The sequence below is a fragment of the Cinclus cinclus genome, chromosome 6 (genome assembly GCF_963662255.1).
Source record: "Cinclus cinclus chromosome 6, bCinCin1.1, whole genome shotgun sequence".
NCBI classification, from domain to species: domain Eukaryota; kingdom Metazoa; phylum Chordata; class Aves; order Passeriformes; family Cinclidae; genus Cinclus; species Cinclus cinclus.
Genome location: NC_085051.1, coordinates 61,014,659 through 61,036,161, shown reverse-complemented (window position 1 = coordinate 61,036,161; position 21,503 = coordinate 61,014,659). Strand labels below are relative to the sequence as shown.

Here is a 21,503-nt window from a genome sequence, read left to right as displayed (position 1 = left end):
CCTCGTCCCGGCCTTCTCCAGAAGCTGGAGAGCGTCACGTCCTCGCTTTTGCCGCTCCTTGTGCTGCCTGTGTAACTCCATCTCCAGATTGGTGCTGCCATTCTGGAACACCTCGGATCTTTCCTGGGCATTTCCCAGACAGGAAAATCCCACCCTCATTTCCAGACTCCCTTGCAGATAACCAGCTACCCAAGTTCTCCTTATCTTCAATGCTTTCTTTTTTTAAAGAAAATTTTTTAAATTCCTTTCCTGTTTGATACAGCTGCTTCCTCCTTTAATTTCTAAAATTCCTTTCCTGTTTGATACAGCTGCTTCCCCCTTTAATTTTTTAAATTTTTTTTTAATTCCTATTTGATACAGCTGCTTCCTCTTTACCTTTAATTCTTTTTTTAAAGATTTTTTTTTTTAAGTTCCTTTCCTGTTTGATACAGATGGTTCCTCCACTTACCTTTTTTCATGCTCTGCCAATTATTTTTCACTCTGGCTTTACAATTTATCTAAACTGACACCAGTGTCTTTTCCTGTAAAAGTTTATCTGTGTACAAAATGAATTGGTTTTGACTTTGACATTTATTGTAAAAAGTCCATAATACATCATTAAACTAAGGCATGTAAAAAATAAGAGCTACATTTGGCTTCACATGACTTCACCACCTTTTCTTTCAGTGCCACAGAAATTCAGAGTCCTTGAAGCTTGCTGAAAATACCAAAGAAAAACAGTATTTAGAAGGTTTATTTTAAAAATAGCTCACAGTGCTATTTAATTTCTTTATCTAGGAAAGACTTGATAATGGTTTCAACTATTTAAAGACCTGAATTATGTCATGGTGTGATATTTTTATGTTCAAGTAGAAGTTAAATGGACTGACCCATTATTAATTCCCTGGGAAGGCCTCTCCAACAAGAAAATAAATTTATGCTTCTCCTAATGGGTTATACCATCATTATTTTATTATTAAAATATATTATTATTTTAAACAGGTACATTTTCATCCATTTTAAGGACTTTGATATATTTTAATACTTTTTTACTGTTGCAGGTGGCTTTTTTCCAGTCAGTGGAATGAACAAGTGCAGATTTAAAACTATGTGAAATCAAAGCCTGAGAGTGGCTTCTGGGCCTGATGATTATCACTAAATGAAGCAAAAATTGTTCCTAAATGTGATTAATTTATGCACCAACCATCATACACAGAAACCAATCTGCTTCCCAATCTCTTATCACTGAAAATCAGGCAGTGCAGTCATCTCTCCTTTTACTTTTGGATTGTGCTTCCCATCATTGATATTTGTAATTTCTAAATTTATTGCTTTAGTTCTGGGCATTTGGATTTGTTACACTGCTTAAGAATGAAGTGTAAATTAAGCTGCTGGAACATTCAAATATTACCAATTTTCTGTGATTTTTATCCCTATAATCAGCAACTCAGCACATTAAAAAAAAAAAAATCTATTTACCTGTCTTCAACTGTCTTGTTGGAGGGGTAGTACACCTTGAAGGAAAATCCACTTCTGGGAAATGAACCCTATGAAGGAAAAGGGGTAAAAAAAAAATTGTGTGAGGAAAATGCAGTGCAGGGAGTGAGGAAGTGTTGGAACCCTGAAACTTGGGAGTTTTGAATTTTCTGTGCTTTCTGACCCTCAAAAGAAAACTGCCTTGGAGAAAGCTTCCAAAATGGAGTGATGAAGTTGGAATCACTGGTGTGTAGTTTGAGTAAAAGCGTGTAACATCACATGGTAAGTGGTAAAAAGTTTGAAAGGTGAAGTTTTAGAATGGAGTAACAGGTAAAGGAGAAGGTGGAAGTTCTTAGGTGTTGGCTCTTCTTCCTTCTTGTTCCTTCTTCATAGTTTTAGGTGGTACTTTTTTAACTGGATAAAAAAAATCCCTGTGATTTTTTTCCACAGGTCAAAAGTATAAATAATATAAATATTAGCTTTTAATTGGATTGTTATGCCTTAAAAAACCTTACAGCAAGCAAGATCCAGCTCAATTTTCTTTGCTTTTAGCTTGTTTTAATCCTGTAAAACTCACTGTACTATAGTAATGGCTTGTTTGGTTTATTTTTAAAGAGTTGAGCAGTTATTAGTTGTCACAAAGTTGTTTATTCTAAAGGTACATTAGGTTTGTAAAGGTAAAGAGTTATAAGTGTCAAAGTTTATGTTAAAAGTTTTTGGTATAGAGTTTTAACTAGGAGTAAAGTTTTAATTAGAATTTGTTTTTGTCAAGGCTTGCTGTAGCTTTTTTTTTTTTTTGGATGATGATGATGGTGGAGAGAAGATAGAGCAAGAGTGTTTCTTTTCAAGATATAGATTTTATATTACTTAAGCTAAAACATGAACCTTTTTTTTAACTTTCTAGAACTTTATGTTTTTAGCACACCAGTTTATGAATAAATTATGTGTATGTTCTATTTTGTTCTATTTTAAAAATGTAAGCATTATTTTTATTGTAGTTTTGTTATGTTTAAAACTATGTTCTTGGAGCTTACACAGAAATTTGTTTTTAACATTAGTATTTAGGCTTATGGTTTTTAACTTTTATTAGAACCTGTTCTTTTACATTGGTATTTAAGACTTTTTAAAGTACTCAAAAAATATTTTTACTGATTTACTTATCTAAAATTTAAACTTACACCTCTACTTCGCATACGCTTCACGTATGAGTGACTTAATATATTTTATATTTTATAATCTATCTAAAGCTTTCAATTCAATCTTTCTGATTTCATCCTGAAAAATCCAGAGAGGCCTCTGATACACAGACAAGAATGAATAAACAACCACAGTCCGAACACACACACCAAAAAAAAAAAAAAAAAAAAAAAAAAAAAAAAAAACAAAGGCATTTTTGGTGCTGCAATCCTGAGTGTGAGTAAAGGCAGAAGAAAAAATCTGAAGTGATGCAGTGGTGAGGAGGGAGGCTTTGGGTGGCCAGGGCTCTTACAGGGTTGATGCACAGGCAGTCAGAGCTGGTGACAGAGAAGGGGTCGTGTTTGTCAGCAGTGATGAGCAGGTCTGGCAGGGGATAAATCCTCAGGGAATAATCATAGGCCCAGAACACGGGGCTGACGTACAGAGGCAGCGGGGTCAGGTGGCCCTGGGATAAAATGGTCTTCACAAACTGCAAAAAAAACCAACAAAATAAAAAATAAAATTATTAGAAATAAATAAATATATGGTTTGAAACATTTGGAGTATTTATCCCACCTGGGATAAAATGGTCTTCACAAACTGCAAAAAAAACCAACAAAATAAAAAATAAAAATATTAGAAATAAATAAATAAATATTTGGTTTGAAACATTTGGAGTATTTATCCCACCTGGGATAAAATGGTCTTCACAAACTGCAAAAAAAACCCAACAAAATAAAAAATAAAATTATTAGAAATAAATAAATATATGGTTTGAAACATTTGGAGTATTTATCCCACCTGGGATAAAATGGTCTTCACAAACTGCAAAAAAACCACAACAAAATAAAAAATAAAAATATTAGAAATAAATAAATAAATATTTGGTTTGAAACATTTGGAGTATTTATCCCACCTGGGATAAAATGGTCTTCACAAACTGCAAAAAAAACCAACAAAATAAAAAATAAAATTATTAGAAATAAATAAATAAATATATGGTTTGAAACATTTGGAGTATTTATCCCACCTGGGATAAAATGGTCTTCACAAACTGCAAAAAAAACCAACAAAATAAAAAATAAAATTATTAGAAATAAATAAATAAATATTTGGTTTGAAACATTTGGAGTATTTATCCCACCTGGGATAAAATGGTCTTCACAAACTGCAAAAAAAACCCAACAAAATAAAAAATAAAATTATTAGAAATAAATAAATATATGGTTTGAAACATTTGGAGTATTTATCCCACCTGGGATAAAATGGTCTTCACAAACTGCAAAAAAAACCAACAAAATAAAAAATAAAATTATTAGAAATAAATAAATAAATATATGGTTTGAAACATTTGGAGTATTTATCCCACCTGGGATAAAATGGTCTTCACAAACTGCAAAAAAAAAACAACAAAATAAAAAATAAAAATACTAGAAATAAATAAATATATGGTTTGAAACATTTGGAGTATTTATCCCACCTGGGATAAAATGGTCTTCACAAACTGCAAAAAAAAAAAAAAAAACCAAAAAAAAACAAAAGCAAAATAAAAAATAAAATAATTTAAAAGAAGAATTGGTTTGAAGCATTTATCCCACCTGGGATAAAATGGTCTTCACAAACTGCAAAAAAAAAAAAAAAAAGAAAGAAATAAAATTATTTAAAAAAAACAAAATTGGTTTGAAGTATTTATCCCACCTGGGATAAAATGGTCTTCACAAACTGCAAAAAAAACCCAACAAAATAAAAAATAAAAATATTAGAAATAAATAAATATTTGGTTTGAAACATTTTGAATATTTATCCCACCTGGGATAAAATGGTCTTCACAAACTGCAAAAAAAACCAACAAAATAAAAAATAAAATTATTAGAAATAAATAAATAAATATATGGTTTGAAACATTTGGAGTATTTATCCCACCTGGGATAAAATGGTCTTCACAAACTGCAAAAAAAAAACAACAAAATAAAAAATAAAAATACTAGAAATAAATAAATATATGGTTTGAAACATTTGGAGTATTTATCCCACCTGGGATAAAATGGTCTTCACAAACTGCAAAAAAAACCCCAACAAAATAAAAAATAAAATTATTAGAAATAAATAAATATATGGTTTGAAACATTTGGAGCATTTATCCCACCTGGGATAAAATGGTCTTCACAAACTGCAAAAAAACCACAACAAAATAAAAAAATAAAAATTATTTTTAAAAAATTTGGTTTGAAGCATTTATCCCTCCTGTGATAAAATGGTCCTTATAAACTGAAAATAAAATAAAAACCCAAAAAACAACAGAAACATTTGATTTGAAACATTTGAAGTATTTTATCCCCTGGAATAAAATGATCTTAACAAATTGGGGAAAAAAAAAAATACAACTACTTAAGTTTTGATTGTGAAATGTTGGAAGCATTTATCCCACCTGAGATAAAATGGTCCTTAAAAAGTACCAAAAAAATAAAAAAAATAAAAACACCCCACAAACATTTGGTTGGAAATATTTGAAGTATGGGGTGGTTTGTAAAGGTTTTTTTGATATCTTTATCTGTTGAAAAGTATAATTTTTGTATTTGATAAGGATTAATTAGGGTCGGATTTTTAATATTAATACATGAAGCTTGTGTTTTTGAGAAACACAATATATAAAGACAAAAAACTTCAGGAAAATTTTGTTGTTTTTTTTTTCTAATCTCACAACCTGCCAAACATTTGGTTTGAAATATTTGATCTAATGGTTTTTTTGATATTTTTATTTGTTGAAAAGGGTGATTTTTGTATTTGATAAGGATTAATTAGGGTTGGATTTTTAATATTAATACATGAAGCTTGTGTTTTTGAGAAACACAATATATAAAGACAAAAAACTTCAGGATTTTTTTTTTTTTTTAATCCCCCCTGGGATAAAATGGTCCTTACAAACTGCAAAAAAAAAAAAAATAAAAGCACCCCACAAACATTTGGTTGGAAATATTTGAAGTATGGGGTGGTTTGTAAAGGTTTTTTTGATATCTTTATCTGTTGAAAAGGGTGATTTTTGTATTTGATAAGGATTAATTAGGGTCGGATTTTTAATATTAATACATGAAGCTTGTGTTTTTGAGAAACACAATATATAAAGACAAAAAACTTCAGGAAAATTTTATTTATTTTTTTTTTAATCTCACAACCTGCCAAACATTTGGTTTGAAACATTTGCTGCAGGCTCAGCTCATCCCTGCACCTCGCAGTGTGTGTTTAATAAAGCAGCTTTTTGGAACCTGGAAATGTTTGGTGGTTTTTTTGTATCTTGTGATTGTTCACGATTTCCAGAGTGAAGCAGTGACTCTCCTCCAGCCCTGAGCTGCTCTTTCCTTTCCTGATTTGTGGGGATTTTAACACACAAAGGCCTTTTTAAAAGCACATCAGCCAGGATTTGAAGATGGCACAATTATGTCATCAATCTACTCAGCTGTTCCTCCAGCCCACAAAGTACCAACACTGCCACAAAAAACTCTCCTCTTTTGGTTTTTATTTTCCTTTCTGCTTTCCAGTTAACCACAAGACCCACACTTAAAAACTCTTTTTTTTTTTTCCTGAAGAACTAATTTGATTCCTAGATGATTTTCCTTTCTTAGTGACAAATTTTCCTTCTCCCTTTTATTTTTTTTGTTCACACTGATGGCTGAATTCAAATAGGCAAAAAAAGGCAGAGGAGAAGTGGAGTATGCAAAAAAAAAACAACCTGCAGGAAGTGCTGCAATTCTACATTTCCTTCATGATTCCTTCCTGGAAAGCCCTGGATGAGGACAGGGAAGTGTCAGGAATTCAAATGTGCCCATAAAACCTCAGTGTCCACGGGGTGTTCACAGAGACACTGAGCTAAAACAACTTTGTGAGGCAAGCAAGCAAACAAACAAAAAGAAAAAACCCACCTGCTGTAAAATAAATAAAACCAGACTCCATCCATCACTGCAACGAGCCAGGACTACCTGGATCATTCCCATCCAATTTTATCAGTAAATCCCCCCAGCTCCTGCTGTGGATTCCACAGGCCAGAGCACACTGCTGATGTGTGAGAAGCAGAATTTCAATTCCAAGTGAGGAGACAAAACAAGCAGATGAATTTTAGAGGAAGTGACCTGCTGCTTTACTGCAAATGGCACTGGGTAGCTGATCAAGTCTTTAAAAAAAATGGTAATTTGCATTAATTAGGAATCAGTGTTTCTTGGCAGGACACTGATGGTTGGTGCTCTGAAATTCTGTGACACGGTGTGACAGAATGATTCAATCCCACCTTCAAAGTATCATGGTTTGAGTTATTTTGCTGTCAAAATGTAAAGAAAAGTAAGAATATTAAATGTATAAATCCTCCTTACAAACCTCCACCCCGGGTTATTCATGCAATGTGTCATGAGAATGAGGATCAGAGCCCCCAGAATCCAGCCCTGCTGATCAATAAAATCAAAAATCTTGGCAATAGAATCAAAAATCTTGGAAAAAAAGTGCTGAACTCCTCTCACTCACGTGGTTGGGAATGTCCATGTTGCTGCTTGGGAAGCGGACACAGTTCCTGCACATTTTGTTAATCAAATCCTCCCGAAAAATAATGATTTCTTGGGTGCAGTATTGAACCCTGAGTGGAAAACAGCAGTGAAATTAATTAAGGTTAAATTAAAAATGATGCATTGTAAAGTTGATCTCCCTCTAATACAGACAATTGAATAAAAATACTTCTGATTCCAAAAAATCGTGATGCTTTTGAGCAGGATTTTTGTATTCAATGTAATTTTTTTAGCACTACCTCCTCTCTTCACTGATTTTTTTATGTCTTATTGTATTAAAAACTAGTTTAAGTTATTGCGAGTGAAGAATTCTATTCATTTGAAACATTTAAGGCAAATTTTCCCCAAAATCTGAAGGTTTTGAAAATTACATTTGCACATAATACAGTTTTAAAATATTATTTAAAAAAATAAATAGCAGTTACATGGCTACCTGCAGGGATTTGTGGTGAAAACTGAAAATGGCACCAGCTGTCTGAATTCCTGAGTGATATTTTCAGCCAGAGGGGGTCTAAAATAAATAGCAGAGGTATCAACAAAAGGTATCTAACCATCTTGAACTCAAATTTCACTCAAAATTCCAAAATTTGAAGAAGTGAAGCAAACTGACCTTGGTAAAATAGAACCAGGCCCAGGATCTGCAGGACCAGGGACAAACACAAATCGACTACTGAAAAAAAAATAATAAAAAAAAATCAACAAATCTCTTTTGTATAAACTGATGCTAAAAACTAGGTCTGATGTTCTGAATTCAGAGAGCAGGAGCCAGGAAAGTATCCCAGGGAGAGACCTTGGCTCCCTCATTAGCAGTTTCCATGCCCAAGCTATTTTAGATAAAATCAAACTTCTCCTGCTCCCAAACAAACCTGCAGGCCTGTTACAAAACCAGCTTTTTATGTGATCACAGCTTCCTCACAGGACAGAGAAAACAGGGTAACTCTCAGCTTCTTCAAGTAATTAAAAGCTTCACAAAATAAACAGCTTTCCCCTTGCTCTGTACCTTTTATGGATGCTGGGGTATTCACATATAATATCTGCCAGAGCCTTCAAAGAACCTGGGAAAAACAGGACACAACACCTGGTTGTTATAAATATAAATGTTATAAATAAACACACCGTGGGTGAACGAATCCCCCCTCTACTGCAGTGAACTGAAAAAATGAGGGTTTATTCTCTGCTCTCTTCATTTGTTTGCCATCATTATTTTAATTCTGTGCACACGTGTGGCTGTTTTTAAAGACCTCCCTACCTTTCAGGGACTGGATTTGATTTTTGCCATATGGCGCCGATGAGAAATTTCCACAGAAGAAAAAGCAGGTGGGAGGTGCAGAGGAATAACCTGGGAAAAGAGAGGATGTGTGAGTGTATCCATTCACTCCAGCATCTTCCAGCACTCGGCCCTTCCAGGGAAAGCAGGAACTGAAACAGCACTTGGAGCCCTGCTGCTGTTCATACACCTGACTGATTTTCTTCATCCAGGCTGGTTTTAGCTCCAAAAGGTGATGGCAATGTACAAATGTCACTTTGAGGGAGCCCTCTGGTATTTACAGGCTGAGTTCCAGCAGTGTTTGTGTGTATCCAACTCCTGACCCATGCAGAGAATTATACAAAGTGCAATTATAATAAATAATGCCCTTTTAAAATGTATTATTGCCTTCAAGAGGAAAACAGCAAGCAGGCAGCACTGAATTGCTATTAACCTCCATGATCATTCCAATTTAAGGGCTCTCCCAACATCCAATTCCCCCTTTGGCATTATAAAGCAACAGTAACTGGAATTGCCTGAGCAGTTTGAGTGCTCACAACCTCACCCATCACCCACTTCAGAGCAAAGAGGGGAAAAAAGAAACCTGATTCCCATCTCTGAAATAAAAATAGAAACAGCTACTCAGGCATTCATCTCACATCCCAGTTACTCTACATTTTCCTGACACACAGAATCACACTTGGACTTGCTTCACTGGTTTTCACAGGGACTGGTAAATAGAATTGCTTATCCCAGAGAAATGGCTCATCAATATTTTTCCTTGCCCTCCCCCTCAGCTGCTCATTTAGTTCATAATTATAAGAAGGTTATCACTTGCCTATTAAAGTCTCAAAATAGCAAATGCAAGGTCTGCATCTCTGCCAGGTGGGTTCAGCACACAAATCTCACTGACCAAAGTCCCTTTCTGCCCTCAGCACCTGCAGTCCTGGATCAAGCCCAGTTTGCCCCAAAGATTTGCCAGCTTTGATCCAGATCCTGGTTCTATAACTTCTGCAGGACTGTGCCAGTTTGTGTCCAGTTTCCCACCCTGAATTCTGAGTTGTTTTTAAACCAGTCTCTCACACTTCCATTCTGCCCGAGGCAGGAAGGACAAGCTGTTCCAAAATTGCTGCAATACAAAGGAGCAATTCATAAATGCTTGTTTTTCCCTGTGTTGTCCACATTATTGATCCCAGAATCCTGGAATGGCTTGGGTTGAAAAGGATCTTAAAGCTCGTCCCATTCCAACTCCCTGCCATGGGCAGGGACACCTCCCACTGCCCCAGGCTGCTCCAACCCCAGTGTCCAACCTGGCCTTGGGCACTGCCAGGGATCCAGGGGCAGCCACAGCTGCTCTGGCAATTCTGTTCCAGGGCCTCCCCACCCTCCCAGCCAGGAATTCCTTCCCAGTATCCCACCTATCCCTGCCCTCTGGCAGTGGGAAGCAAAGTTCACCTTCTCTGAACTAAGGAGTTGTCTTCAAGATAAACCCAGGGAGAACTCCCAGGAGAAATGGAAACATTCTTACCACAGGCCAGAAAACAGCTACTGGTCAAAACACTGTACCAAGAATTTAGGGAAACAAATAATAAGAACAACACTTAGAGTGAAAGCAATTCTCACCTACCTGAAAACATCATGTGAAGCTTTTCCAGCACTTCTGCTTGGTCCAGCCACACATCAGACACAAACACAAACATGGCATCTTCATTCTCTTCCTCCAGCTGCTTCAGCTTTGCAGAAGCCTTTACTGAAGATGAGGAAGGCCCTCCAAAAAAGTTTATATTCCCATAGAAGGCTCTGCATGGGTAAAATGCTCCACTTAGAATCCCAGAATGGTCTGGGTTGGAAGGGACCTTAAAGCTGATCCCACTCCTCTGCCATAGGCAGGGGGACACCTTCCACTATCCCAGGGCTCCATTCTCTCAGCAACAAGGAATTTATTATTCCCATTTTACCTGGCTTTGCAATTGAGAAGGGCTTACATCCCAATTTCCATTAATATGCAGAACCCAAAGGCCTTTGGAAGGGTTTTTCTGCCAACACTACAGGTTTTAGTGCCTCTAAGTCCCAGAATTGCTTCCTTAAAATTACATTTATTTTAAAGCATTTGAGGAGGAGGAAGAATAACATACTTGAATGTCAGAGAAATTATGAAATAACAATGATCTTACTTAGAAACCCATAGGAAAACATGGAGTGAGGCTGCCAAAAGTCACTTTTGTACCTCGTGGTAGCAGAAGGCTCAGTGGGCGGAAATCCAAAAGCATTCACATGGAAAACTTCATCTTCATACCAACCTAGGAGGTTTTGGAACAGCAAAATAACCCTTAGGTTTTTCTAACAGCATCATGTCCCAGACATTAGTCAGAGAGTTGGCAGCAGTGCTGCACTGCCAGCCCCAGCCTCCATCAATCCCTCTCTTGTGGCAGCTCCACAGAACCAGAGCACGGAATGATCCGGATGGAGAAAGGGCTGAGCAAAAAAATCAACTTTTTTTTTTTTTAAACCCCAGCCATTTCTGTGAATGGATTTGCTGCACAGCCACATGAACAACCCCCTCAAGACAACGAGGAGGAATGCAGGGGAACAGGAATTATTTTGTTGGAAGGGTCCCCATCCAACTGCTCCTCATCTCAAATCCCACTGTTGAGAACAGAAGAACAGGCTGATAGTTCTTTACCCCCACTCTCATTTCTGCTCCCAACTTCTACTTACAAGCATAAAACACACTAGAAAACAGACTAGAAAACAGAGATCATGTATCTTTTGCACAGAGGAATATTCCACATACAGAAATAGCCTTTTTTTTTTTTTTTTTTTTTTGCTAGAACAAGGCTCTGAAACTGCAAGCTCTTACATCATCCTAATGAGAAGCCTCATTAAAGGACCAAAGCTCTGCCAGCACAAAGCAGCATTTTCAGATTGTTAAATCATTCCTTTGGCTATTCTAGGCTGTCTTCCTAATCCAGTCATAACTTCTCCAAGCATGCTGGGGCCAATCCTCAAAGCTGCTCCAGACTCTCACATCCCCCGACACCCCCAAATTCTTCCTCTCTGCCTCCAGAGTCCACGAGGTCACAGCAAAAGCTGAAGGCCAAAAATCTCAGTCACAAACTCACTGATGGTGACCAAAATGAGACTTCTCTGCTCAGCCACAGCTTTAACAGAATAATTTATTACAAGCTAAAAAAATAAACCCAGTCTGCTTTACCTTCTGCTAGGACAAAGCAGGATTCAGTGTACAACCCACTGTGGAACTGGTGCAGGAAGGTTAAGGAATGTATTTTTCTTAGATTTAAAGCAGTTTGTTGTTTTGTTTTGTTTTGGTTTTTTTTAAGCAAAATTTGCTTTCCAGCTGGTGTAATAGATTTGGACAGCCTTGAAAGTTCACAGGCTGCCTGAAAAGCCTGGAAATTCCCTGGTACCTGAGAAGGGAAGTGCAGAAAGAGCCCAGGAACTGGATCAGGCTCTGCTGCCATGGAAAGGAAATGTGACCATGCCCAAGAGAAAGGCAGGAGCTGCAGCAGCCAAGGAATTGGAAACAAAGCAGAAAGGCAGAGTTGCAACTCTCAAAATATAATTTTTAATGGTCACCATTGATTTACTATTCAATTGAAAACCCTGCAGGTCTACAGGAAATTCCTCCAGTTCTTCCATCACAGCAAAAGGATATTGCTTTACTAAGGTCAAGCTGGACCACTCCTGTGGGGTCTTCTAGGAAAAATTTCCCCTAAAAAACAGGATTCATTATTAAAGCAAAATACACCAAACACACAAATGCTTCAATCAGAAGCATCTATCAGTCAGCATTTAGAAATAATTGGGCTGGGTTTAATGTTTTAAGCTGGCAAGAACTGAAAATAATATAGTTTACAGTAAATGTATCTCAGCAGCTTCCCAGGGAGCTGCTGCAATTGGGATTGCTGGTGCTCCCCCTCCCTAAAATCACAGTCCAGGGCATTGGCAAGTCCAAACTCAGCCATTGGAAGCTCCAGCCTCTCAAGAAGGGACATGCCAAAAAAATCCTAACTGCTTCTGGTTGCTGACATAAAAATTTTATAGTGGGAAGACAAAGACATTTTCCACACACACTGGCACCAACTGCTCGTGGAAAAGTCTCTAAGTCAAGTGTGAGATACTTAAGTTTTCTCATTTTCAATGTATTATGGCACTGAATGAGCAGTGATCAGAGACTCCACAATAAAAAGGAACTCACCTCCTTGAGCTGAGTGATCATCCCAAGCACAATCACTTCTCCCACTTTAGCTGTATTGCCCAAGAGAGTTTCTACAGTCTTCAGCTGGGACCAAAGGCAAAGAATCCAATCAGAATCAAATCAAACTCTCCAGGTGCCTTCTCCCAAACAAGACAAAGCCCCACACAGGACATGGTTTTACATAAACACACACATGAGCCAGAAGTTTACAAAAATCTGAATGTGCCTTAGGAGAAGATTCCCAATAATGGCTGCTAGCATAAAGAACTGCTGTGATTACTGGGATTAAAACTAGAAAGAATTCCATTTTGTACCTGGAATTTGCTCTTGCTATCATCAGGATGAGCAACAACTGGTGAAGGAGTGAACAGCTCATGTCTGTGAGTCCTCTGCAGAAACCAAAATTGAAGTGGTTCAGTTTAAAAATAAATGAGCACTGTCAGAAAGCCAGTTTGCTGCAAGCACTACACAAAACACTTCAGAAAGTTCTTACTCCATTTCATCCAGCAACTTTTAATAATTCAGTCCTTTTGACAAGAATTTGCTGCCAAGAAACAGATGACCAATAACACGGAATAATAAAACTAAGCCTAAAAAATGCACCGGGCAATAAAAACTAAGTCTAAAAAAAAGTGTCATGGAATCATCTGTAAGGCTGCTAAAAGCTGGAAGGCAGAGAGTTTACAAGGCAGAGAGGTGCAGTATCAGGATGTACTTTTGGAAGGAGGTGTGGGATACATCCCTGTGGACACCTGCAGAGATTCCTGACCTGCTGGAGGATGGAGTAGCGCTCCCGGTACAGCTCTGCCTTGTCTCTGGCAGTCCCAAATAAACTCGGCCCAGGCAGGTCAGTCATGGACAGGCTGCAAGGAAATAACACAATCACAATTTTTAAAAGGGATGTTCCACACACAAAAATCATGTTTTGACCTGAAAGGTCTGGGAGGGTGCAAAAGCTGCACTGTGATTTAGGTACTCCATGAGGGACACTCCTGGGTTTCTGCATTTCTGCATCCATCTCACTCCCTTCTGACTCACAGGTCTTGAGATTTATCCCTCCACCCAAAGAGGCCTCTGCAGAAATCCATCTTAAAAAAGGCAGTTATGCCTTTAAACAGTTGTGAACAAAAGCATTATTCCTCCAGTTTCTCACCAGCTGCTCCTAATTTTTCTTTTTTACCGTTTGGAGCTCTCCTTAGAAACTCCCCAGGGCTTCAGGGAGCTGCAAGATACAGACTAAGAAATAAATCCAGGCAACAGACAGATCAAATTTATTAAAAAAATAAATTTAAACAGCCCAGTGTGAGAAAAAAACATAACCCCAAACTACCTTTAGTGATGTATGTCCTTACCTTCCTGTCTTTTTTATTCATTAGGTGGCATAAACTTGGTTTATGGTCTTAAACATTTATTACTTTTCTCACTCGGGCTTCAGTTGAACAGACCCAAGAGGGAAAGATTAAAACCAGACTTATCCTATAGAAATAGAGGCTTTGTTCTTAGAACAGGAAGTGCTTGTAACTTAAAATATGGGAGACTTACGGCAGAAACTTCTTTCTTTCTGAATTATAAATAAAACGTGGAATGTCAAAGGCTCCAATAATGTTGAAAACATTTTCTCTGAAACAAGAACAGTTACAGCATTAACTGAATGTCACCTTCCAACCAAAACCATTCTGTGAATCCATGAAGTGGATGAAACAAACTAACAATTATGGTGGATAAAATGACACTTGTTTTGTTCACTACCATCACCACTTCTCTTGCTATTTTATATTCTGTTTTCTATTCTATTTTCTCGTGCATCTTCTAGTTCAATAATTTAAAAGACTTGTCCCTGTGATCTGTGGAGCTTTTCTGAAATGAGAATCTGTACATATGGATTTCTCTTCACTTTTGGAGCAAAAAAAAAAAATAAATAAATAAAAATCTACTTTAAGTATAAAAAAGCACTAAAGAAAAAGTCACACTCAAACCATCTGCATCATAAAGATTCCAATGGCAAGAAGCAAAGTTAAACTCAAATTTTCTCCATCCTGAGAGGCTGTGGGATGACAGGATCTAATTGACATGCCCAGCAAACCATCTCTTTTCATGCTTTGCATCACGATGTGAACACGAAAGGAAACATCCATCAGGATCACAAAGCTCTCAGAAACTCCAGTAATTGCTCCACACTTTGTTATCACAGAAGGGAAATCAATCAGGGCTTCAAAAAGCTAAACAAAAAAGCAGGAGCAGGCATCCCAAAGGAAAACTTTTCCAAAGTGCTTTCAGAAAAGAAAGGAAGAAAAGCAACCTGAGATAACTTCCATGTAGAGCGAAGCAAATAAAGCATGGACAGAATCTTGGTTAATATATCCTGGTTAATATTCAACCTGGAGCTCACACAGCACACAGCCCCAGCAGCTGAATTCCAGAATGGCAGATTATATCCAGAACCAGCCATGAGAACAAACGCTCCGAGGAGCAGCCTGGAGCAAAGGCAGCACCAGGAAGGCAAAAAGCACAGAGCAGTGAGTGCACTGTGGAGCACTGCAGAAAATTCCTGGCATCCATTTCCCCAGGAGGAACAAGGAAATGACAGCAGCTCCCAGAAGTTCCAACCCAATTTGTCATTTGTGATGTCACCCTACATCTCCTCATCCGGGGCCCGGCTGCATTCCTGGACAGCTGCTTCCACCAGGGGCTGCTCAATCATATTGGATGACACTGGAAAGAAAAAATCCCAAGGATTAAACCTGCAGCAAGAAAGGAAGTGGGTCTCCAATATTTCACATCAAATGGCTGAGCCTCCTCACATGAGTACACACAAGTAACACATGTTTTGTGTCATGACACACTGATGGAGCACTGAATATTGCCACCAAAAGGACACATTCCTAGGAAAAAAATATCCCACACACACTGTGCCCACCCTGAATTCCCTAAACACGGAGAACAGGACAATTTTAGTTGATGCAAAGCTGCTAAATATATCACAAATGTGTAAGAGCTGAGCTTTCACATTCTGGAGGTTAATTTGGTTACAGACCATTGTCACATGGATTGCTGCTGTAAATATTCCAACACAGTTCTGGAGACAGGCACATCGTTGTTTTCATGGATTTAAACTGATAATTGAAATTAGTTTGAACGCCTCCCCACCTTCAAAGGTACTCCATCAAAAATATTATTATACAAAATACTATAAAAAATATATTCCTTCAAAATATTCCACCTAACCCTGCCCTCTGGGAGTGGAAAGCCATTCTGTGTCCTGTCACTCCATGTGTAAATAGTGTTTCTCCATTTTAATATTTTAAATTACAGTTTCAGGTACAAAGACGTACAGACAAACTTCTACAAACTGTCACTGAAAAATGTGACTACTCTTGGAACAGGATATTCTGCACTTTAAATGGCACAAGTGCCTTCTGCTGACAGTGCAAACTTCAATGTTTAACCACAATAAAAGCCCAAAAAATGCACTTATCTCCATCAACCCTTTACACTACAATGACAATTCCATGCCTCTGCTGCCAGTAACTGTCTTGATAACATCAGAAATGCCAGGAAAACTGGCTCAAGAAAAAGAAATTGTTTACTTACAAGTCTGTTTTTCAACTGCATCAATGACATTTTCAATTATATCGTCAAGTTCTCCCTCACTGGTGGACTGGAAAGCTTCAGTGAGATACTTCAGGGCATCCCTAATCCCAGAGGAGAAAGCACAAAAAGCAATTAATATTCAACAGTTTACACAAACTGTGCTGATTTTGGCAGGTGTGCACATCATCACCACATGGCTTGTGGTTAAAAAGCAGAAATAATTAGTACTGCATAAGAGCACGCTGGTTTAAGTCAAAGTAAAAAAAAAATAATTGGGATTGAAAATATCAGGGAAAAGACATTCACACCAAAAATCCCGTGTTGGAAGGGAATTCTGGGGATAGTGAGGTCCAGCCTGCTCCTGAAAGCAGGGCTTGGGTTTCCTGTCTGGGGCCCTGTGGAGCCAAGCCTTGATTATTTCCAGTGAGGGACATTCCAGCACTTCTCTACTCCATCAAATTCAAAGCTTAATTACTACTACAATGAAGAATTAAATTAAGCTTGTGTCTCTTGCCCTGTCACTGTGCACCCTTGAGAACACTTCTCACTTTTAGGAAGACTGGCATTAGCACCTCATGAATCTTCCCTTCCTGAGGCTAAATAACCCCAAGTCCTTCACATCCTCTCCATGTCAGGCTCTTTGGCACACTAATCACAGAAACACAGAATGGTTTGGGTTCAAAGGGACCTTAAATCCCATCCCATTCCAACTCCCTGCCATGGGCAGGGACACTTTCCACTGTCCCAGGTTCCTCCAAGCCCTGTCCAGCCTGGCCTGGGACACTTCCAGGGATCCCGGGGCAGCCACAGCTGCTCTGGGAATTCTATTCCAGCTCCTCCCCACCTTCTTAGCCAGGAATTCCCAAGTCCCAGTATCCCATCCATCCCTGCCCTCTGGCACTGGAAGCCATTCCCTGTGTCCTGTCCCTCCATCCCTTGTCCCCAATCCCTCTCCAGCTCTCCTGGAGCCCCTTCAAGTCCTGCAAGGGGCTCTGAGCTCTCCCTGGATCCTTCTCCTCTCCAGGTGAACATTCCCGCTCTCCCAGCCCAGCTCCAGAGCAGCCCTGGGAACAGCTCCGTGGCCTTTCTGGACTCATTCCAGTATCTCCACGTCCCTCTCATTTTGGACTCCAAATCCGGATGCAGCCCTGAAGCTGGGATGTCACCAGAGCAGAGCTTCCAGCTCTTCCTTACACACCACGGCCTCCAGCCCAGGACCACCTCAACAGCCCCCACAGGATCTGCTACAGTTTTATCAGTATCTTTGAAACTGGAGTTATTTTAATTCTCAATAACACAAGATTTAGAAGTCCAGTTCTTCCCTCAACCTTAGACTAGACTCTCATATTAAAGTTAACAATTTTCTTATTAATGTCATCTGCTGGCCAATCAAACTGGCATTTCAGTGATCAGCCTGACCTTCAAAATGTCTCAGATTGTGGAGCTGTGGAGTCAGGAGTTCTGGATCTGTGCTTCTCTCTAATGAAGGTATCAGGACACTGTCCAAAATAATTACATCACATCCATGACAGAAAGAGAATTTAATTGATATTAACACACAAGAAAGAAATGGAAAGTAAAGAGCAGTGGGAGACCGAGTCTCTTAAAAATCATGACATCTTCCACTGCAAGCAGGAATCCTGTCCATTGACTTTGGATCTCTAAATAATACATCCTATTATATTTGAAAATACACCATTCCAGTTTTTTGGAAATGCCATTTCTTCCTCTAGCAAAGAACGATGGGCACAAGTCAGGCAAGTGAAACCCAGAAAGAGATCCCAGAGCTGCCAGGGTCAGAAATAAGACAAAAAGAACTCAATCAAACACCGGCACCAGCATCAGGGAGGGCTCCAAGCGGAAACCATGGGCAGCTTTTGGTGGCACCCACGGTCATGAGAGGGATGGACGGACGGACGGACGGACGGACAGATGGATGGAAGGAGCCTGCAGCAGCAGGACAGGCAAAATACTGCTCTGGGGGAGCCTCCGGAGGCCGTGATGAAGGGGAAGAGGCAGAAAAGGCGGCACCACATCACAAGAGGGACGCGGAGCGGCCCCGGCCCCATCCGAGGCCCGCCCGGGACCGAACCCCGCGGGAGGAGCGGGGTCCGGGAAAAGGAGCGGGGTCCGGGAAAAGGAGCGGGGTCTGGGAAAAGGAGCGGGGTCTGGGAAAGGAGAGGGGTCCGAGAAAAGGAGAGGGGTCTGGGAAAAGAGAGGGGTCCGAGAAAAGGAGAGGGGTCCAGGAAAAGGAGCGGGGTCTGGGAAAGGAGAGGGGTCCAGGAAAAGGAGCGGGGTTCAGGGCAGAGGCAGGAGCACGGTCCGGAGCAGGGTCCGGGTCCGGAGCAGGGTTCGTAGCAGGGTCCGGGCCCGGCGCTACTCACGGGCGCAGGAAGAGCCCCCGCAGCCGGAACGCGGAGCTGAGGCGGCGCCGCAGCCGCTCCGGGTCCATGGCGGCCATGGCGCCAAATGCGGCCGGGCCGGCCCCCTCAGCCCGGGCTTCTCCCTCAGCCCGGGCCTCTCCCTCAGCCCGGGCCTTCCCCTCACCCCCGGCCGAGCCCGGCACGGCCCCGCTCTGCCCGGTGCGGACCCGGGCCGGGGCAGCCGCAGGGCAGGGATTGTGCCCCGAGCTGGCGCTGCTGGGGCACAGCGAGTGCTGAGGGCGGCTCCGGGCCCCTCGTGACGGGAAACACGGAGGAGCTGGAGGGTGTCCGGAGAAGGGAAAGGAGCTGGGGAAAGGTCTGGAGCACCAAAAGAGGCTCAGGGAGCTGGGAAAGGGCTGGAGAATTCCCGAGGGAGCTGGGAAAGGGCTGGAGAATTCCTGAGGGAGCTGGGAAGGGGCTGAGCCTGGAGAAAAGGAGGCTCAGGGGGGACCTTGTGGCTCTGCACAACTCCCTGACAGGAGGGGACAGCCGGGAGGGGTTTGGGATCTGCTCCAGGGAACAGGGACGGGAGCAGAGGGAACGGCCTCAGGATGGGCCAGGTGAGGTTTAGGTTGGACATCGGGAGGAATTTCTTCATGGAAAGGTTTGTCCATCCCCGGCACAGGCTTCCAGGGCAGTGGTGGAGTCCCCATCCTTGGAAAGATTTGAACACCGTGTGGATGTGGCATATGGGGACATGGGGCAGTGGTGGCCTTAGTAGACTCCACCTTCATAGAGGGCTTTTCCGACCTAAACAATTCCCTGATTCCATAAAAAGCACTTGCTGTGGCTGACACAAGTTACCCAATACAATTATCTATTTTGTTCCTTTACAGGTAGTGTAGCTCACAATATTTGTCCCTCCTCTTTCCCTGTAGGCCCAGCACAGTTCCTCTGCATCTCCGGTGCTCCAGTCTCTCTCACTTCAGATTTTCTTGCCATGAAACATCCATCAACTCTGAATTGGTCCTGCAAGCACAGGATGCTCTCCAGGGCTGTTTTTATGTAATCACAGCATCCCAGAATGCTTTGGATGGGAAGAAACCTTAAAACTGATCTCATTCCAACCCTGCCATGGGCAAGGACACTTTCCACTACCCCAGGTTGCTCCAAGCCTCATCCAGCCTGGTCTTGGACACTTCCAGGAATCCAGGGACAGCCACAGTTCTAGGACTGTGGGGTAGCTGCCTTCTCTCTAGATGGAAAATACCTGATATTTCATTCAAACACTCATCTCTCAAAGTACAGCGTGATTCCACAGAAGCCTCACAGAGCGACTCTTGAAAGAGTTTGATCAAAAGCCTGCAGGGATTTAAAGACAGACAGAAAATGTCAGCTATTTTCTATAGCCCATTCTCAACTGCATAATTTATAATTGCTCCTCATCAGGGTGGGTGAAGCTGCTGCTGCTCTCTTCAGACAAAGAGCTGCCATCTGACAGGTCTCAGCTATTTTGGCAGGAAATATGATTCATTTCTAGTCGCAGGCATGCAGCTAGGTACAAATTATAACCCAAATTCTTATATAAGTACCTTTATTTGCTAAAATTACTGCTTATTCTTCTAAGAAAACCTGATCTTGCCATTCAGCTCCTGTCTTGCTGCCTGAAGGAAGGTGCACCTGGAGAAGGGATGTGCCCCTCATACAAAAATAGTTTTGTCTAAAGCTATGACCAGACAGGGAATGTAAAGCACACTCCTACAGCATCCTGCTGGATTTGGGGGCTCTCTTAGGTTGCCTGGAGCCTCCCACCAGAGATATAAAAGTATTCCAGCATGAGCTGCAGCCTTGTGTTTCACTGAGCCATCTGGAGCTCTGCAAGCCATGCCCAGATCTTTGTCTCTGTCACCTTCCATGGCTTTGCTGGACATCACAGCAGCTGGAGAGAGCCCAGTGGTCCAGGATCAGCCAGCATGGATCTACCTGGATTCATGGAATTGTTTTATTACACTGTCAAACAGCTCAATTTCATGTCTGTCACTGCTCCACTGGCAAAATCCCATCTCCTGAGACAGCACATTGCAGCTTTACCTGACCTAGAGATCTACAGATGGAGTTTGTTCTGCTTCCCATGTTTTTTTTTACCTCTTCCAAATGCTGACTCCTGCATTTGAACCACCATCCCAATGCACTATCAGTACATTGCCTCATTTTAAGAGTTCAGGACAGGTGCTGATCTCTGTGTCACCACTGAGAGAAAAAATGCAGCTGTTCCAGGGAGGGTTAGGTTGGATTTCAGGAAAGGCTTTTCCCCCGGAGGGTGCTGGGCACTGGAACAACTTCCCAGGGAATGGGCACAGCCCTGAGGCTGCCAGAGCTCCAGGGGCGTTTGGACAACACTCCCAGGGATGACCAGGGTAGAAATGTTTGGGTGTCTGTGCAGGGACAGGAATGGGACTGGTTGATCCCTGTGGGTCTCTTCCGATTCAGGAGATTCCGTGATTAATATTACCAGTTTAATCTTCCCTCCTAGATCCAACAGAGGAAATGTATGTCCTACTGTCACAAGAAAATCGTTACAATTACTGTCTGGTGCCCTTTTATAAGATGCTAAAGTGTACTTTTCTCCCAAATTCTACTCTACCATTTCAGAAGAGCTGTACCTATTTTATTTTGAATTCCATTAATTCCAGCCAGACACAGAGTTCAGCTGGAACTGACTCAGTTGTTGATAAAACAGAGTAAGAACTGGAACTGTCCAGCTGTTTAATTAATATCAGCTACTCTTTCATAGCTGCTGTTTCTGGCTGGAGCGTGGCTTGTCTCACCCTCACAGAGACGAGAAGTTCTGCTGTGCTTGTTTTATCACAGAATCCACAGGATCATGGAATGGTTTGGGTTGGAAG

General features: G+C 40.8%; 1 protein-coding gene across 3 annotated transcripts; it reads right to left on the bottom strand.

Moving 5' to 3' along the window:
• Positions 1-81: 81 nt before the first annotated feature.
• POLE2 (DNA polymerase epsilon 2, accessory subunit) lies at positions 82-18,719 on the bottom strand. 3 transcript variants are annotated; one of them, XM_062495065.1, is made up of 19 exons: positions 18,619-18,719; positions 16,235-16,335; positions 15,280-15,355; positions 14,186-14,263; positions 13,413-13,506; positions 12,958-13,032; positions 12,644-12,727; positions 12,101-12,157; positions 11,639-11,687; positions 10,652-10,724; positions 10,052-10,224; positions 8,428-8,517; positions 8,179-8,233; positions 7,789-7,848; positions 7,612-7,689; positions 7,141-7,249; positions 2,945-3,121; positions 1,459-1,526; positions 82-697 (listed from the first exon to the last, which is right to left on the bottom strand). In XM_062495065.1, the coding sequence occupies exons 1-19, from the start codon at positions 18,693-18,695 to the stop codon at positions 679-681; spliced, it is 1,593 nt and encodes a 530-aa protein (XP_062351049.1). In that variant the 5' UTR covers positions 18,696-18,719; the 3' UTR covers positions 82-678. The 3 variants fall into 3 exon arrangements, with proteins under 3 accessions (XP_062351049.1, XP_062351048.1, XP_062351047.1); XM_062495064.1 differs by lacking the exon at positions 82-697 and having other exon boundaries at positions 1,052-1,600; positions 2,933-3,121; XM_062495063.1 differs by lacking the exons at positions 82-697; positions 1,459-1,526 and having other exon boundaries at positions 2,107-3,121.
• Between the last annotated feature and the right edge of the window lie 2,784 nt (positions 18,720-21,503).

Coding starts and splice junctions, on each gene's coding strand:
- POLE2 (XM_062495063.1), bottom strand. CDS start 18,695: ATGGCCGCCATGGACCCGGAGCGGCTGCGGCGCCGCCTCAGCTCCGCG. Junction 10,225..10,651: donor GAGCCTTCTGCTACCACGAG/GTACAAAAGTGA, acceptor TTACCCATGCAG/AGCCTTCTATGGGAATATAA. Junction 8,518..10,051: donor GCTTCACATGATGTTTTCAG/GTAGGTGAGAAT, acceptor CTCTTTTCCCAG/GTTATTCCTCTGCACCTCCC.